General features: G+C 46.8%; 1 protein-coding gene across 1 annotated transcript in view; it reads left to right on the top strand.

Annotated features, from left to right (window-relative positions):
- LOC146809605 (neuronal pentraxin-2-like) overlaps positions 1–19,098 on the top strand; it is a 98,289-nt gene that overhangs the window by 60,713 nt on the left and 18,478 nt on the right. Inside the window, exon 3 of the mRNA XM_085616449.1 lies at positions 6,947–7,194. Coding sequence (XP_085472575.1) covers positions 6,947–7,194 — 248 coding nt within the window. The remainder of the gene's footprint in view (positions 1–6,946; positions 7,195–19,098) is intronic.

Here is a 19,098-nt window from a genome sequence, read left to right as displayed (position 1 = left end):
CAAGGGCCCATCCTTTGGTCAAGCAGGTTAAGCAATCTGGTATGAGGTCATAACTTATAGTACTTCTCAGTGTTGCACAGAAGTTGGACAGGAGTGAAAATCTCTATCAGTGTTGTTCCCAGGGAGTTTGTTTACAGCCTTAGCCCTTCCCTTTCCTATTCCAACTTCTGCATCCACTCGGCACAGAGCCTAAATGTTTCTTTTCAGATGCATTGAGATTGACACATCCTACATCCCCCACAATTCAATCCATTTCACCAATGAGTCTCACTGGGAGTCTGATGTTTTGGTGAGGACAAAGTGGAAAAGAAGGAAGAACAGGAGAGATACCATGCAAGGGGTGTTAAAGGCATCAACAGCTAAAGCACGATCAAGGCTCCTCAGGGCCTATATTAAAAAAAACTATATACATATTGGGTTTTCAATCTCACAATTAACAAGCCCATGAATAGGAGTACAAGCAGAAGTTTTTCATTACATTGATCTATTTCTACATCATAAACTTATTACGCGGTGACACTCCATGCATATTGGTATACTAACCAGATACACGACACGCTAGGACATCATGGAGGACAAACATTTGAATATATCTTGAAACTACAAGCCTCTGGAAGAAAGGCTTAGTTGTGAAAACTGGGCAGGGGGGGAGTTACGGGAGGGGCAAGGGGACCAGAAGATTTAATTTGGAACTAAGATTCTGGGACGCCGAAGGAGGGAAGTGACCCAGCGATTCGCACAACCAGGCCAGGAGACAGCACCTGTTCCCCATGACCAAGCAATGGAGAGAAATGTCCCAACACTGCGCAGGAGAACATGGGGTAGGGCTCCTATAGAAAACTGTGGACGGGCACACCTGGAACCAGCAAGTACTATGTGATTGAGAGCCCTGAAGCGTATGTCGGACACACCACTAGACCTATCGGGTGGAGGAGTCTATGGAAGTTAGCAAGGGTGAGGTGGACCCACTGTGTGTGTCTGATAACTTAGTAACTAGCCGTTTCCATTAGCTGATGATCAGACGGAGATGTAGGTCCTTGGCCTCTTCCTTATGCAAGGCTTCAGATTCCTCAGGGCCTGCATTAACATCAACAAGTTCATCAACTGATTATAGTTCACCAGTTCCCCACTGAGCATACAAAAATATGAAATGTTTCATGTGATGGTGTGCATGTCTGTCTAAGAAGAGATCATGGACCCTTTTATGTTTGGTTTTCAAGCAGGGCTGGGAATCAAAAGTGGGATTGCATTTACAGAGACCCTTGGACCAAAAAAGAACCAGGAGACATATTTACAATATTTTGGTGTAGGGCAGCACTGCAAGCCTTTTAGCTGTGCTGTCCTACATCAAAAGAAAAGGGCAGGAATGTGGCGTATCTACAAGATACGACACATTCCTTTCCTTTCTGCTGGCACACACATTTCAGCCGAGCACCAACGCAGCCATGATGCAAGGGCGCCTGAGTTATTGGCATGATTGTTTTTGTGCACAAATGGACACCTTCCTGCACAAAAACAAAGCAGACATTTTCCTCATTTTATGTGTGTTGCAGAATGCAGCACAAGTGGAAAAAAACTAGGAGAAATGTAGACATTTCTCCTCGTACTCCTACTTTGGGAAGGCATTCGTTTTGGCGCAGCCCCATATTTACGCTGTTTTGTAAATCTTGGGCAGTGTCAAACACCATTGGTGTTGCGTGGGAACATCCACAACAACACCCATGGAACGCCCCTTCCACGCAGAGTAAGGCATTGCCTCACTCCATATTACAAGGCCATGAAAAGCCATGCAGAGTGGCTTTGCATGACCTTGTAAACATGGGACCGCACACTGAGCCTCCGGAGCATCACAAAAGTGACGCTCCAGTGGTGTAAAAGTGCTCCAGGGGAATTGTAAATATTCCCCCTGATCTCCTTGACTGCTTAGATTTGCCCTTCTTCTACCATCTGAGTAGACCTCCATGGTTCTCATATTGGTAGGGTCTTCCAGCTTCACATCTTGAATCATAAGTAAGCTATCTTCCCTGACTTGAGGGATCTTGTCGGGAGTTTTTGGCTACACAAATTTTAAGCAGGAGAGACACCAGTTGTGCTATGTATGTTGTATCTCAGGAGTTTCTAAGGGTATAACAGTATTTCTGTCATAGGAGATTCTGTGAACTTTGTAATCAGGAGCGTTTTTTTAAATCGTTCCACAATATCATTTGCTTGTGGTCATAATGAGGTGAATGTATGGTGCTAAAACAACAGTCAAGCAGCAAGTCCCCACGGTTGAAAGGAGGTCCTTTAGCAGACTTTCTAGCAACAGGAAAACCAAAGATGAAGAAAACTTCGTTGAGTTTGCAGGTATGACAACTTCAACGAAGGTGTTTGGGATTTCTGTGGCTTCAGGAAAGCAGGAAAACTCCTCTATCACAACCAGCAGATGTTGTTCAGATGAGTCTAAAAAAACAACAGCAACGTCTTCTCTGATTCCTGAGGGCAAATCTGACATTTGCAAGGTTCTGGGAGAGGGTATTTGTCACAGGCTTCGGCATCAAAGGAGCCAAATATCTTCTCAAAAATTTCATCTATGAAAGAGAAGCAGACATTTTGTCAAAGGAGCCTCTTGAAAATACCCCTGTGACCCTCAGGAGCATCTGGGAGTTGCGGGTATTACTAAATAATTGCCCTAAAAAATCACCCTCTTTTGTGATAAGACAGATCTTTCTGGAACTTTCAAAGTGCTCAAGTATCTCTGAGGCGCCAGCATTTGTGTAGCATCTTTGTGTTTTTCCAGACATCTCCACCTCTGTGTGTTGGTTGGGTCAGAGGCTGCTTGGATGGTAGGGTCACAAGTGGAAAGCTCAAATAAGGAATAAAATTCAGGTGGGTTCTGATATTTTCCCAAGATGATGTCTTAGTATGAATAAGTAACCTTGTAGCCTGAAGCCCCATCTTTCGTATGGGCGGAGGTATCTTAGCTTTTGGATTGCCAAATTGTGATACCATGAAGCAGTGAATTGCTTTCCATCTAAGAAGATATGGGAATATTTAAAGGACCACTCACTGGCTGAACTCTTTTTTGCTGCCTGAGAGTATGCCTACTGATGCCATATCAAGCTGCAATAAGCATAGGAAATCACTCGACATGTGATTCAAAATCAGTCATGCTACCCCAGTATGGCATCCAATGCCATGGGTCTGGCATCTTCTGTGAATTTATTGTGGAGAACAGGCCTAAAATAAGTCTAGTTCTCTTCAAAGGTTGCTTGACATCTCTTCAATCTGCACTGGATATCAGTGTAATACAAGGAACAGAAAATATTATTATTCTGACAACACTTCAATTAGAATGACAGGGCATTGCTAACCTCCACCACAGAGCATCGTATCCAACAACATTAAAAACAAAAACAGGATTCATCATGTGGCACATTAATTAAAATGGATTTTGAATATGTCTAACCCATATGGAAGCCGCCTGTGGTCCCAAACTCACACACCTTTTCAGCAAGGTACATAGCCTGGACCGAACTGTTTATATTATATTCTACATAATGAGTGCTCGTCATCAATTGGATTTTTATCACTACACTGTAAATATGTACCCATCCTTTTATCTTATTCCCTCAATATTGTCTATTAATTGGAAATCCTCCTTTAATGTAAACCACTCTGGCAACTCCACATCTAATTCCCACTATATAAAACAGATAAATAAATAAATCTCTTCGACCACCTAATTCTTGACCATTCTTAGATCTCTCAGGGGTGTGCTGATTGACACAAAATCTGCAAAGTATCTTTTGCAAAAGCTGTCCATCTCAAGGAAAGATCTGAGGGATGACACATTGACTGGAGTTGAAATGGACATGAGATACTTCCCCGTATTCAGGCCAGGGCCCATGCCATCTTGTGAGAAGAGCATATGTTCTTGATATGAATGGCTCATGTTAGTATCATACAAGAGAAGGGTGAGACTGTTCTGTTCCCTCACAGTTCCTTCACTGCTTTGCTCCCCACTTTCCCTTCCCATGTGGCATCCACTGGACGCACAGCAGAAACGTGGCTTACCAGAGGAATCAGGCGCAATGACTACAATGATACATCTGTACATCTAGGGTTCTAGTCAACAGTGGTGCGGTTATAACAAATGTAACCATTTTCTATCAGGCTGTCATAGGTGGAGAGTCCAAATGCCACTTTGCTAAGTGTGACTAAAATCCTAAACTTGGCTCTGGGTGTCAGTAACTGGAAGGCATAAAAATTCACATATTGAAGGATAATATATAATGTTTTTAAGTTGTGTATTTCTTAGAATTAAGCAGAATTCTGCATTGATACCATCTCTTATTTAAATTGCAAATTTGTAAATCCATTTTTATATAGGTTTTGAAAGTGGTAGTGAAACTGTTTCTAAACACCCACACTTTTCACAAGTATGAGAAATGGTGCAGACAATGAATTAATTTACTCAGGATCATACGTGATCAAGTGTGATACCTGAAATTAGAACTCACGATTCCTGGTTTCACAGCAGATATCTTAACTGCTAGATCGCTAGACCCCATTCTCCCTCTGCCACACCACATCTGTTCACCACTTCCTTTCAAGATTAGACCACATCTCCTGTGCAGAAATAGTTCACTTATCAAGCACACCTTGCCTGCTATACTGTTTGTGATGTTAGTAGTACAGTTATTATGTGATGTACCAGCATGTCGAAGTCATAGAAATGTACGTGGATCTGGGAATGTGATTCTGGAAGGAAGAAGCAATTTCTCTGCAACTGCACCAGCTTCCTTTGTCCACTGGACCTTCGTAGGATTGAGAAGAACATTAAATGATACACATCTTTTTTAATTTTCAAATGTGTAAATCCATGTTATATAGTACTTGAAAAAATAGTGAAACTGTTTCTAAGCAGTGATCATTTTAAAACAAATATGAGAAATGGTGCAGAGGGAATGACAAAATTTACACAGGATCATACGTGATCAAGCGTGAGAGCTGAAATTAGAACTCAGAGTTCCTGGTTTCACAGTTGATACACTAATAGCTAGACTGCATCTTCTCTCTGTCACACCAAGTCTTTCTCCACTACACAATTTCTTCTCATACAGTTAGGCCACATCTCCTTTTCAGTTATTGTTCACACCATTAAATACTACTCATCAAACACAGCTTGCCTGCAAAACCATTTGTAATGGTAGGAATAAAGATATTGCATGGAGTACTTGAGTAGGGTTGGAATTCATTAATTTTCACTGAAAGAGGCGATGTGAGGCTAGAAGGAAGAGATTCACCCTCATATGGAATCAGCTATGGGATGTAGAGGCCACAGTCTTGATTTTAGCTGAGACAGAACTCCCATGGACTTCAAACAATCTGTCCCACAAAGATAATATGGTTTCTATGAGCAATCCCTGCTCACCCATATTAAAATTGATTCGAGCAGAAGAGCTTTCCTCAGAGTGATATATGTATTGCATTTGTGTGTTACCACTAACTACCGCTAGCAGCTTGTTTAGAAGAACAAGACATGTTTTAAGCAAAGATATTTAAAATGTAAATGGTCTGCTCACATGCATCAGAATACCCCAACTCCAAAGTAGAGGTTCTTGCTAAAATATACCTCAATAAAAGTGTCCATTTTTTCAAAAGGACTCCCTTGGATTCCAACCCATGGTTCCCATTCACAGAGAGCTCTAGTTAAGGTACACAGAAATAATGGCCAGTTCCAAATGGTCCTTGGAATTGTTGTGCAACTGTGCCAACTTTCTTTGTCCACTGGAGCGTCTGCACCAGGACCTTATGTCCTCTGTAGCCATAGGAGAGAAACTCCACATAGGTAAGCAGGCTTCACTGACAAAACCTGGACCCCTGTATCACTGGGTGCAGCAAGAGGTTACCACTACTAGCCCTTTGGAGTAGATTTTTAATTCCAGAAATTCAAGACAAAGCTGGAGACAATTCTCTTCCCAGGCTTCTATCAAGCATTTAGGAAATCTTCAGTGCAGCTATAGGGAGGTTCTTCTGTTATCGTGTGCAAAGTCAGTTCTCTGATGGAAATGGATTAAGCAGGGAAGGTAAAATGGTAAAGCTGTTCAAGGATTGGCGATGATCTCTAAGAAAATTAAAGACAGGCTTCCCCCTTTCGTGTTGTGTAGCAGTAGAATCCAGTTCCTGTTGTAGTGATATGCTATGAGGTGAAAGGGTATCCCATATTCCTTTTTACCACTGAAAGTGTTGTGGCAGATATTTCTTAATTCAGATTTACAAACCTATGCAAAGACCATTTGCGCTGCCTTGCATGGCTTTTTACATTTAACGCAACGCAGAAGCTCACACTGTATTACTTAACATTTCGAGCTGGTAGGCGTTCCATAGTTGGAGCATGGGCATTCCTGTGCATCCACCCAAGGATCTGATGAAATACCAGATGTAGAAAGGTTTGTAAACCTGAGATTGCTTCAAGTTGGAACACCTCTCTGAGGATAGAGTAACAAGAGAAAAATATGTTTTTCTCCTCATTATTTCTTCTTCTATGCATGGTAGAAAGAGAAAAATGCCTCTTTGTATTGTTTTTTTGTGCTAGAATGTATCCCCTCTTGCACAAAAACAATCCGGCTCATAACGCAGGCACCCTTGCAGCATAGTACAAGGGTGCCTGTGTTGGTGCTAGACACCGCCAAGTATGCTAGCGCTGGAAGAGAGCTGAAGTGTGCAATATTTTAGTAGATCTGGTGCTGCTCAGCTCTCTCCCTTTCACACTACACACCACAGCAACTTTTGCTTGCGCCTTGCATTTTGAGAAACAATGTCCCGGGAGAAAAAACGGAGCATAAAGATGTGCATCCTACACCCATGTTCCTCGTTGGTTCTGTAACTTGGATAAGACCTTCCATTCCCTCTGTGAAAGTATCCCTTGAACACATTCTCCTGTTCTGTCCTTGTTCCATAGGAAGCGATGTACCTAAGTCGTCGGATGGCTTCCGTATTGGATTTCCAATGAGGACCGACTACGTGTTTGTGAAGGTGAAACGCGTTCTCCGCCGTGAGCTCTTTTCCTTCACTATCGCCATGTGGCTCAAGCCTAGCTCCTCGCCTGGTATAGGCACCCCATTCTCCTACGCAGTGCCTGGCCAGGCAAACGAGGTGGTGTTCATCGAATGGGGAAACAATCCAATGGAGCTGCTGATCAATGACAAGGTAAGTGAGAAGCGATGAGGCAGACTTAGATGTTTTAACGTTATGTTTAACTCCGGTTTGAGCCAGTAGTTTTCTTTTAAAAATTATTCAAATCTGGTATTCAAAACGAACCTTCAGTTCAAATTAAATAACATTGCGGTAATAGGATGACCTAGCTGGCTTTGAATCCAATGGTCACCCTTTCAGGAAAGAACAAATGACCACAGCAAACTCTTGTTGAGTCTCACTCTGAAAAGAGTAATATAACACAAACGGAGGGCAAGTGGCAAAACCTATGTAGTGGTTTCTGAAAATGAATTTTGCTCAAAGTTCTTGATCTTATAGCAGTGGTATCACCTCTACCTACTGTACAAAATCTTAATCATTACTACAAATTAATTCTTCTAAAACGAGTCATTTTGTGTATGAGTAATACATTTGGTTTAGTTCTTACGAGAGAGTAGCACCTTCACTGTTTTGAAGAATTTGGGATCATTTTGAGGTTGAGCCTACAGCGTGCATGCACTGTCTGCAAGACCTGCTGTCATCAATAATACAAACATGTTCCCGCCTGCTACTTACCCCTGGCTCACTTGAGTGTCGAGTGTTGAGTGTCGCTCTTCTTTGCTGCCTCCTAACTCGTTGGCTTTGCCTGTATGTCACATCCATTGAAGGCACCGGTGAAGTACAGTTTTCCTGCGCTTTCCATATTAAGCTGTTGTGTGGGAGAACTCTTTTTGTTTTAATGGTTTCTCGCCGCTGCTTGTTTTGTTTAAAATTACACTGCGCATTCTTGTTTTGGGAGGTTTACAGTCCGGAAATTTATACAGCATGCACATAGGCACACCATGCGACTCCTTCAACAATAGTGGAAGCGTCAATAATTTTGTTGTATGCTTTATTTACAATATAACCCTTGCACAAGATAAATCAGAAACAGCGTCCTCCATGTACGTTTGTGCCCACGCTTCCCCTGCTCCTCTTGACAGCTAAAGTGAAAACGTGTCACTCATGAAACACAATACAATTTAATACCATTACAGTAAAGATGTAAAACTCATAACGAGCTCACCATGTCGCCTGTGAATACTATGTTATTGGGTGCAGACTGCCGTGGTTAGGAACGGAACACTCCTAGCAGCCCTCCTATTCCGCCCCGCCCCTCCCCTCCCCTTCCCATGCTGCCTTTGCAGAGCGCATTCGACCGGGCTCCATGTACAACTGTCCTCCGTGCTTTAGAGCTGCAAGCTCTCACTGCAGTGTCAGCCCCGCTCCTGAAGGCACTTAATGACCGGTTACTCACCGGTAATACTCATTACTCCGAGTCGTAGCCCTCCCCGTCCCAGTCCTAACTACATGAGCATAGCTCCTCCCACCAGAAACTCCCAAGCAACTAAAAACCCATCCCTTCCCTCCAGGCCACACCCACACCCTAAGGCATATAACCATGTGACCCGCCCATCCACATCCTGTACCACCAAGCACAAGAAGCCGAACAGGAAGGGAGGGATGGGAACCTGGACTGGGACGGGGAGGGCTACGACTCGGAGTAATGAATATTACCGGTGAGTAACCGGTCATTACCTCCTCGTCAGCCCTCCCCGTCCCAGTCCTAACTACATGAGCAGATACCAAAGCAAGAATCGGCTTCACCCAGTAGCAAAAACAGACTTAAACAGCACAAGCCGAAAGTCACACAACCGGAGCTGAACACAGCTCCACATCCCCAAAAACAGAAGAAACAGTCCCCAATGATCATGGGACACAAAAAGAGCGAGGAGAACATCAAGCAGCTTCCATGCAGAACACGGCCAGGTAAGCCCCCCGGAAGCAAGCCCAGCACGCAGCCACCCCCGAGTCGAGCCACCTCGAAGCGACCCAGGAGCCAACACACCACAAGCCCAGACGCCGGCCCCACAGCCAATACAGCCACCGACTGAGAGCAGCCACAGAAGGCCCCGGACCAAGAACAGCCAGCCCAAAGGAAACCAAAAAGGGAAACCACCCCATGAAAAGGCACAGCAGGAAGGAAGCACACCCCCAGAGCCTGCACAACGGCCAAACAGAGCAGCCGCACCGAAACCCCAGAAAGAGGATCAGGACAGAAAACAGGCAAACCAGAAACTCCAACAAGGAGCAAAGGAACAAAAGACCGGACACAGGAGGAAACAACACCCCAACCACCCGAACACCAAGGCGCCCACTGGCACAAAGCCGGAACCCCAAAAGGCCCACACAGCCGCCCACAGAGCTCTCAGGGAGGACACAGCCAGACCCAAGTCGAAGCCAACCTCCAAGAATCCAAGACACGCACCGGAATCCAACGCAAAACCACCCTGCGTTGCACAGCAAAGAAACCCCTAGACCGGCATGGGACAGGAGAGTCGAAGGGCGCCAGAACCGAGGAATAACACAGCCACAGAAGGAGAACACCCCAAAGCCATGAGGGCCAGACACCACAGCCCCAGGACAAACGAGGCCCGACCCAGTCCGACCCGCAACAGGACCCGCGGCTCAAGCGCAATCGGGGGAAAAGCACACACCAGGCCCCCGTACAACAGAAGGACATGGCAACCACCTTACAGACAGCGCCTGACTGAACCAGAGAACAACCGCACCCCAAGGCGAACCCCGGAGATGCAAAAGTGGGACCCCGAACCAGGTCAGCGACAGGCCCAACACAGACAGGGAGGGAAACATTCCGCGCAGGCGAGCCACCACCGAGACGGCAGACGCAAAGCTCAAAGGGACCACAAGAAAGAATTCCCCCCCCCCCGTATAACAGCAGAACCGCCAAGGGAAGCCAATCCCGCACGCCAATGGCAGATGACACAACACACTACCACCGCACAGCCCGACCGGACCAACCCGAACCTCAGGAGGACCCAAGGCAGAAAAGAGGCCAGGCCAACCGAACCGACCACGGGACCCGTAGAAAGCATAGGCGGGAGCCAAACCCATGACCAGTGCGAGCCTGCGCCATCAGAGGCACAAGACCAACCAACGAGCTATAGCTTCGTGGACTAAGTAAAGCACCGCAGGAACCAACACCACCATGGGATACCATGAAAGCAGAGGCAGGAGACGAACCCTTGTCCCGCGTGAGACTAAGCCAGCAGAGGCCCACGACATACCACCGAGATATAGCTCCCAGGCCAAACACTCCGATCAAGTCCAAGACAGTCTCAGGACCAACCGTACCGGGACACAAAAGGACAGCCCTGCAAGAGGATTGAAGCACCAGCCCTCAGGACAGCCCGCGGCCAAAGGCCACACCTCCCAGAAACAACAGCAGACAACCCAGAGATGCCGGAACCCAAAGCAAGACACACCCGGGGAAACAAGCGCCAACGGGCCCAAGGAACAAACACTACATCAACAGACAACAGCCGCTGAACAGGGAGCCGCCGGTGAGTAGTGGAAGACCGAGCCCACAACAACAATCGCAGAGCGCCCAACAGTGCCAGGCTGCGGGACACCAACAGGAATACCACACCCACCTAGGCGCCAACAACCCCCAAAGAACAGCAGATCCTGAGCGGGGCAAAGAAAGGAATTCTCCAAGTGTAGAATTGCCCAAACGGATGCAGGAGCCAGCAAACATCCAGTGAAACAGCCTGAGCCGGAAGGAAAGAAGAGGAAGAATCCACCAACCGGTCAAGGAAGGGAACACCTGGATCCCCTGAGCAGGCAACAAAACCACCAAAGGTGCTAAAACGTCAGCAAGCACCCCAGGAGATGCAGACCGTCCAAAAGGCAATACTGAAAACCAATGAACACAACCCACACCGAAACGCAGGAACCACCGCGTGTTGACAGTGGACGTCCCGGAGAACCAGAGAAGCAGGGAACCCCTCCCCCCAGGAAGGGAAGAAACCACTGAAGCGTACAGCCGTCATAACCAGGGCAGGACGGTAGTCCCCATATGGTGGTCCCCGGAACAGAACAGGAATGAGCAAACCCCCCAACAGTGCAGACTCACAGGTACCCGTCTGAGTACCTGTAAAAGGGGCAGCACAGAATACAGCCAGTAGCCCAGCCCGACAAGGAGGGACAAGAAGAAGAGGAAGCACCCCGTCGACCCAGGACACGAGGAAGGAAGGGAAACCCAGACCCCGAACCACACCACGAAAGGGCCGGGCCACCAAAATAGAATGAAATGCCGCCCAAAGCCAGCATACAATCCAACGGATCCCCAAACAGCATAGAGCCCGCAAAGGGAAGCTCCAACACGGTAGCCTTCCGAGCAGCACCGCCTTCCAAGGCAAAAGCCACAACTACCACCGAGCAGCCACAGAGATCCCAGCTGCTGTCGCCGCCATACTAAGGGAATCGAAGGACCAATCCGCCAGGAAACGCAACTGCAGTCCCAAGACGGAAATAGTCAGAGCACTGGGCAGAAATCACATCGCGTCAACACCCGCTTTGGGCCTTCGCGATGCTACGTTTTAATTAAACAGACGGATTCCCGTGGTCCTCGGAGGGATTCACAACTAGCTAGACTGCACAGAAATAACCGGACAGTCACATGAAGGGACTGAACCTGAAAGCCAGGGCAAGACGCAGCCCAAACCGCAAGACCAGAGGCAGCAAAAGCCCGCTTCAAGGCCACCTATCCCGCAGGACCACAGGAGAAGAAGGGACTGCAACCACGGACACCACCAGGCTCCGAGATGCCACCCCAGCCAGCAGGGATCCACCAGCACCACAGCCAGGATACCCCAGCGAACCACCGTAAAGGAAACCCCACTGGCAGAAACCGGGGAAAGTCATGTCAGACAACATCCCTCCACACCCCCTCCAGTACAGCACTCACAGAGTATGAGGAAAAGGGAGGCCTACAAGCCCCATCAACTGGTGAATGGCGAAAAAGTATACTGACTGTCCCCCCACCAAGGGCCTATGGAACCCAAAAGTGTCCCGAACACGGAGCAGAACACCGCGTAGGTCCGCCCCCGGTCTCAACCGAAACCAAGTCAGGATCCATGCGACAGAGGCATTCCGCCCATGCACAAGGGAAAGAGCAGCCGAAGACCCAGCGACCACCACCTCCCCTTTACAGTGGAGCCCACTCACGCCCAAACCACACATCTCCATGATGTGAACCGAACAGAGAAATCAACGCCCAACAACTTCCCCCAGACCAAGCAATGCAAGATCCACAAGGGCCAATCAGGGAACACACAACCCCAACAGGACAGTAGGCCAATCCACCCGGGACCCAAACACAAAAGAAACGAACAAAAAAAGGCCCCAACCGGAAGGAACCCGAAGGAGCCCAGAAGCCAGGTTTTAAAGAAAGAGTGCAAACACTAGAGACAGAAACTCACAAACAGTGATGCACCGGAAACAGAACCCATAAACTGTGGAGGAAGAGTCAGGGATCACAACCACAATGCCACAGAGACTCAACGTCCAGGAGGGACCCGTCAGAGAAACGGATTCAAAGGACCAGATAATCCCCCCAACAGGGCGACCCACACGCAACAACAAATGGAACGCACCTTCGAAAGTACCGGCAGCACTCAACACAAATCAAAGAGAGTAGTCACCACCAGAATATGAATCTGCCTCTATACCGAGACGGGGACACGAACATCCGGTCTTACAAATGGTAGCATACATGCACAGTATCTCGCGCTACCACAACGGTTCACTGCCAGAAACAAAAGCAATCCCCTGCAACAAGGGGCAGGGAGCGACCCGTGGCAGGAGAAAGAGTCCAAGGCGAAACCAAGGCCACGCAACCGCGGCATACAGAGTCCTGTCCTTCCAAAGCACCGGCCCCAGGCCGGTGTCATAAGGCGCAGACCTTCACCTTCATAATTCAACCGCAGAATGAAAGCAGGAAATGACACAAAAAGGGAAACATGGGCCCGAGACGAGCACCAAGCCTCCAAATACACCTCCGAGGAGGAGCCAAACCGCCATGCCACTGGCGCGCAGAGAAGCCAGCCGCGCCCAACCCACCTCCCCTCCCTCCCCGGGTGTTCCCGCTAGGGCAGGGAACGTACCCGGAAGAGGGGAGGCGCAGCAGGGAGTCACCACCCCACACCAGGCAGTCCGGACCCCCCAACCACACGTCTCGCTAAAGCAGGGACTCAAACATTCCTGAAACAATAGGAACCCCAGGGGATTAAAACGGCCGCCAAGCAGACCGTCACACACTTACCCAAAAGGAGGCCAGGACCGGCACCCTCCACGATTTAGTTGCCAGGAAGTCAGTCCGCAGAAAAAACAAAACAGGATGTGGATGGGCGGGTCACATGGTTATATGCCTTAGGGTGTGGGTGTGGCCTGGAGGGAAGGGATGGGTTTTTAGTTGCTTGGGAGTTTCTGGTGGGAGGAGCTATGCTCATGTAGTTAGGACTGGGACGGGAAGGGCTGACGAGGAGGTAATGCCTACCCCGCTGACCCTCCCTTGTGATCACTGCCTGCTACACCGAACGCCTCCCACAAGCAACAAGAACCAGCATCTGGCTGAATCGTAACTGTATCCACTAGATAGATGCTATGTGCGCCAACATGTAAAATCATAAACAAAACATACTGTATGGCGACCATTGAGTATGGAGCAAAGCTCTACCGAACAATGCAGTGTCGCTGAAAAATGGCCGTTGTATTTGCTATCCGATGATGGTTGTGAAGGCACGCGTCTGTTTCCCTAGTCCTCCGTTTCAGCCTATGTTTCAGCCGGTAGCCACGCTCGTCCTATTACACCCAGCAGCCGAGTCAAACGGCAAACACAGAGAAAAGCAGAGCATTTGGTAGTTATATTTAGATTTTTCTTAGGTTTAGTCTTGGACTGCAAGAATGTGTCACCTTTCACCGCCATGTAGAGATCTGCCGCTTTCCTTTTTTTCTCTTTGATCAATGATTTGGTTTGGTCTACTATTTTGGAATGGTCCACTTCACCTACTGGCTGGTAGAAGAACTAACTAAAGGAACGTGCTTCTAGGGTCAGCTTTAGTGTTTTCCATTAAAAGCCAAAGGTGGAACTAAAGCAGTAAGAGCTACAAGCAGTGGATAACTAGTTCTCATGTGGTGTCTCCCGCTTCAGGAGTCCATGTGCACTTTATAATTACTAGAACGCCTGCGCCAAGGGTCGGCAGTTGTATTAGGCGCACTTTCATGAAAATTAGGAGTTGTAGGCTGCTTGCACTCAAAATGTGTTTATATCTGGTTTTCTGAAGTCCTGTAGCTGTAGGCTGATAGCGAAACAATGAGGGTCTTTGGGAATGGCTTCTGTTTCTCTAGCATAAAATGGCATTCTCACACATGTCAGTTTTGGTATGCAGCAGACTTGCTATAGAGTTAAAGGAACTAATTAATTCTGCCTTTAGCACTGAGCCGTGGACACGGAGAAAGTGCATAATGTCCTGTTGAGTATGTGGAATGTTAAACTGGACTTGTACAGTGCGCTGATGTTATGGCTTCTGGGTGTTGGCAATTACAGTTCTAGTGCTGCATTTGTTTATGCTGTTTCGGATTCCACTTACCCAGAATGTCTGAATACCAAGTACATATTTTAATTAGAGGCAGTGTAAGCAAGTACTTGTGTCGCTTCATAGTGCACTTTTTTTTCACCATAAACACAAACCTTTAAATAGATTTGTTCTCTGCAAACATTCGGCTATAGAATAGGAAGGTCACCAGCAGGCCTCGTTTTCTTACACATATTAGCCTTACTACTTCACTTCAGATAATGCCAGTTTTAATCTAAAGGGTCGGCTGACCAATATAATAGTGGTTGGTTGTGTTAAAAAGTGTGCTTGTTATGCGCTTTTACAAACAAACGATTATTAACTCAGCTGGCGGCAGTTGTAGGCAGTGTACTGGAGAAGTAAAGACAGACCGAGCTCATTCCGTGCACTGCCTCACTGTCATCTGCATAAGGAGCGGAACAGCATACGAGTCTTTCTTATATCTGACTGATGGTGCTAACATCCTGTCCAAGTTCACTTGCACTGCAGTGTAAACATCCGGATCTTGGGCAGTGCTTAAATGTATGGGTTAAATTGATTTGATAGAGTCTCTCTATAATTTATTCTAAAATGAAAAAAGTAATGTGCCAGCGCTCACACAGTTTGCCTAACAGTGAATCCTGAATTAAAAAAAATCCGATCTCCACATTCCACAGCCAGGATTGTAGCCAATAGAGAGCAAATCGCCTCCCAGTTGATTGACTGCTATCCCTTTATCTCATTCCTCTTAACACTCTAAATAGTGTCTGCTCTTCAACATTTCTGCTGCGGTCGTCATACTACATAATGCCATTACACAGTTACACTACATACTACACAATTCCAAATCACACAATTACACAACTAACAATTCAAAATCAAACCATTTAATAAAAAAAAACATACACCCACTTCAAAGCAAACAAAAAAAAAACATAAGTACAAAACATTGTCATTTACAACCCAAAAGTTCTAACTTTCACAATTGGGAGACTGATTGCATTGCAAATGCTTAATTGTTAGTAGGGTGGTTAAACGTACTTGCAAGCATCTATTTTTCAAGGTGAACAGTGAGTGATCTATTCAACAGGAGTTAGTCAGTATTGTCAATTTAAATATATAAATATTATTAGACCATGTCATTACGAAATAAATATTAGTCAAAACTATTTTAAAGGATCATTTATACATTTTAAAATGAAATAACATTTCTTTCAATTAATCTAGAAGTGTATTCTGATCATATTTCGTAAAATCACAGTTCATGCAATTCTAGAACCAGGGGCCTCATTTACAAGGAATTGGTGTAGGGCTGTGCCGCAAGTCTTTTTACTGCGCTGCCCTACACCATTTTTGAAAGGGCAGAAATGCACCGTATTTACAAGATACGGTGCAATTTCTGTCCTTTCAGCCAGTGCCAGTGCACAATTTGCAGCTGAGCACAAAAGCAGGCACCATTGCACCATGGTGTGAGGGTGCCTGTGCTGTTATCATGATTGTTTTTGTGCAGGAAGGGGCACATTTCTGCACAAAAATAATCATGAGAGGGTTTTTCCTCATTCTATGTGTGCTGCAGAATGCTGCACACGTGGAAAGAGGAAAAAAAAGGAGAAATGAAAACATTTCTCCTTGTTACACCTGCTTTGGGGAGGCGTAAGGTTTTGGCGCTGTCCCAGGTTTATGTGATTTTGTAAGTCTGGTGCAGTGTCAGAATCCATGGGTTTTTCGTAGGAACACCCAAAGCAACACCTATACAATGCCTCCTTGATGCACAGTAATGCAATGCAGCGCTTTGCACTGCCTTGCCTTTCACCATATTTATGAGGCCATGCAGAGCCACGCTGGGTAGCTTTGCGATGCCGCATAGTTATGATTGAGAGGCCTGTGCCACCGGAGCCACTAATAAGAGACACTCCGGCAGCACCTTCGTCCTGTAAGTGAGGCCCCTGATATCAAAAGTGTCAAAGGGCCATATCTTTCTCTCATCATGGTCATCACTGCGATTGGCTCTGCTATCTGGATTTACAACTATCACCCATTGCCATGCCTTATTCGATGTGAGCTTTTACAATTGTGATGTTTCAAACCCAAACATTTAAAGGGCATATTTACAATACTTTGACATAGGGCAGTGCTGCCAGCCTTCTAGCTGAGCTGCCCTACATCAAAAGAAAAGGGCTGGAATGAGCCGTATCTACAAGATACGGCACATTCCTGCCCTTTCTGCCGGCGCAGAAACTGCAGCCGAGCGCCAATGCTGGTACCTTTGCACCATGGTGCGAGGGCGTCTGTGTTGTTGGCATGATTGTTTTTGTGCAGGAAGGTTTCCCTTCCTGCACAATAACAATCAAAGGAGGCGTTTACCTTGTTCTATGTGTTCTGCAGAATATAGCACATGTGGAAAGAGGAAAAAACGAGGAGAAAGGCGTTAGTTTTGGCGCTGCCCCAGATTTATGCTATGTTGTAAGTGTGGAGCAGTGTCAAAAACCATGTGTTTTGTGTGGGAACAACCACAGCAACACCCATGGAATGCCCCTTCCATGCAGAGTAAGGCATTGCCTTACTCTATATTTACAAGGCCATGAAAAGCCACGCAGGGTGGCTTTGCGTGGCCTTGTAAATATTGGCCGGCACACTGCACCTCTGGAGCATCACAAAAGTGACACTCCACAGGTGTAAAAGTGCCTCAGGGGCATTGTAAATAATCCCCTAAAAGTAAAATAAGAAATGCCTAATAGCAGGGGTGCACAACTCGGATCCTAGCTGAGATACTCGAGGACTGAAGATCTGCACGATAATGCTCACATAAATAGATTCTTTCTTTCAATGCTGTATTTTCCTTCTTACTGATAACATCTGATGCACAGAAACTCCCAGCACCTATTGGGACATCGTATTCTTATCATAGATCTCACTAACCCAAGCCTACATTTACGAAAGAGTTACTTTGAGTTAGTTTAGAGTACCTCGATGTACCTCCGTCACGAGGTACACATACAAGTCTTGCTTATAGATTCATTCAACTTGAGATACGAAATATCCATTAAAGCCGCAATACTCCTTCAGTTTATCCTAGTAAAGGTTTTACATTGAGCGGTTAAGACATTTTCCATTGTAAAGTGGTGTGTATGTGGTTTTGAGTGTGTGTGTGTGTGTGTGTTGTGTATGTATACGTTTGTGTGTGTATACACATCTGTTTGAGGTTGCACAAAACAAGAAGGGGCTACGTGGTCTCAACCATGGGGGTTGAGTGTTTTTTTGCCTCTGATGTCCCAGGGGGTGTCCTACTATGGCTCTGCTCTGCAAACTGGGTCAAGTACAACCCCTTCAGCATGTGACTCTCGGTGGCAGGGATGGAGAACAGTCACAGCCTTCTCAGAGAAGTAGTGTGGGGGTGCTCAAGCTCAGAACTCAACATACGCACATCCAAATAATCAAAGATTGTTCAACCCAGTAATTTCGAAAAGAAAGTTTTTTCAATTACACACGTAGACTAAATACCGCAAACAGATATCTTCAGGATCCAAGTTAGTGTCCTCCCACTAAAGTCTATTTGTGCCTCACACCGCTATGGTCCTGGCTGCCCCTGGGCTTCAAGTGGATCACCCCCCCACTTTGGGTACAATGTAGCAAGGACTAGCTCAGGTACAGTTTCACCACGAACACTCTTAATAGCGCACAATCTTTCCTCAGTTCATCATCCAAAAACATTTGCAAGGCCGCTAACCCCTCGGATTCCTTACAGCCTCCCTGCCTTCGGGTGGTCTTCCCACTCCCCTAGTCCTGAGGCTGAGCATGAACCAGCTGTCCCAGTTGGGCCTTCCTTGCAGTCACGTCTGCGGCTGCTCAGTCTGTGGAAGGCTTCTCAGGAGGCATCGTGTCTCCACAGCCCTCGCAGTGTGCGCTGCAGCCCCGCCGGGCTGTGCAGGTCAGGAACGTTGGAGCTATGGGCCAGCTGGATCCTTGGCAGCAGGTAGGATAATGAGTGGACCTCACTTAGGTAAGTGGGATGTCCACAACTCAGGTCATGCTTCAGTCATGTACATCTTGGCACAGCTGCTCAGTTCACGCTGCACTCTATCACTTGGCACAGCAGCTCAGGCCACACCACACTCTTTTCCTTGGCACACTGGCTCACGTCACCCTACATCAGACAACATCAGGCGCACACAATTCTAACTGAAAATGCAGGAGAATCTGCAGCCCACTGACACCCTTCTCTGTAATTCTCCACCCCTGCAGATTCACTGCACCTCACTCCTCCTTCACTGTCACTCCTCCTGTAGGGTTGATATGCTCCTTCACTGACATGCTGCCCTCTAGGTGCTCAGGACAGGTATGTAACCCTTGTAGCAAAGGGTAGACTTTAGGGGATGCCCTCTCACTTCTGGGAAGCTGTCTGTCAGTCATCTACTAGCTCAGGTTGCACCGCAGTCCTCTGAGTACTATGCCTAGCATCGCA

The sequence above is a fragment of the Triturus cristatus genome, chromosome 7 (assembly GCF_964204655.1).
Source record: "Triturus cristatus chromosome 7, aTriCri1.1, whole genome shotgun sequence".
In the NCBI taxonomy this organism is placed as follows: Eukaryota; Metazoa; Chordata; class Amphibia; order Caudata; family Salamandridae; genus Triturus; species Triturus cristatus.
This window is presented reverse-complemented; position numbering and strand designations above follow the sequence as displayed.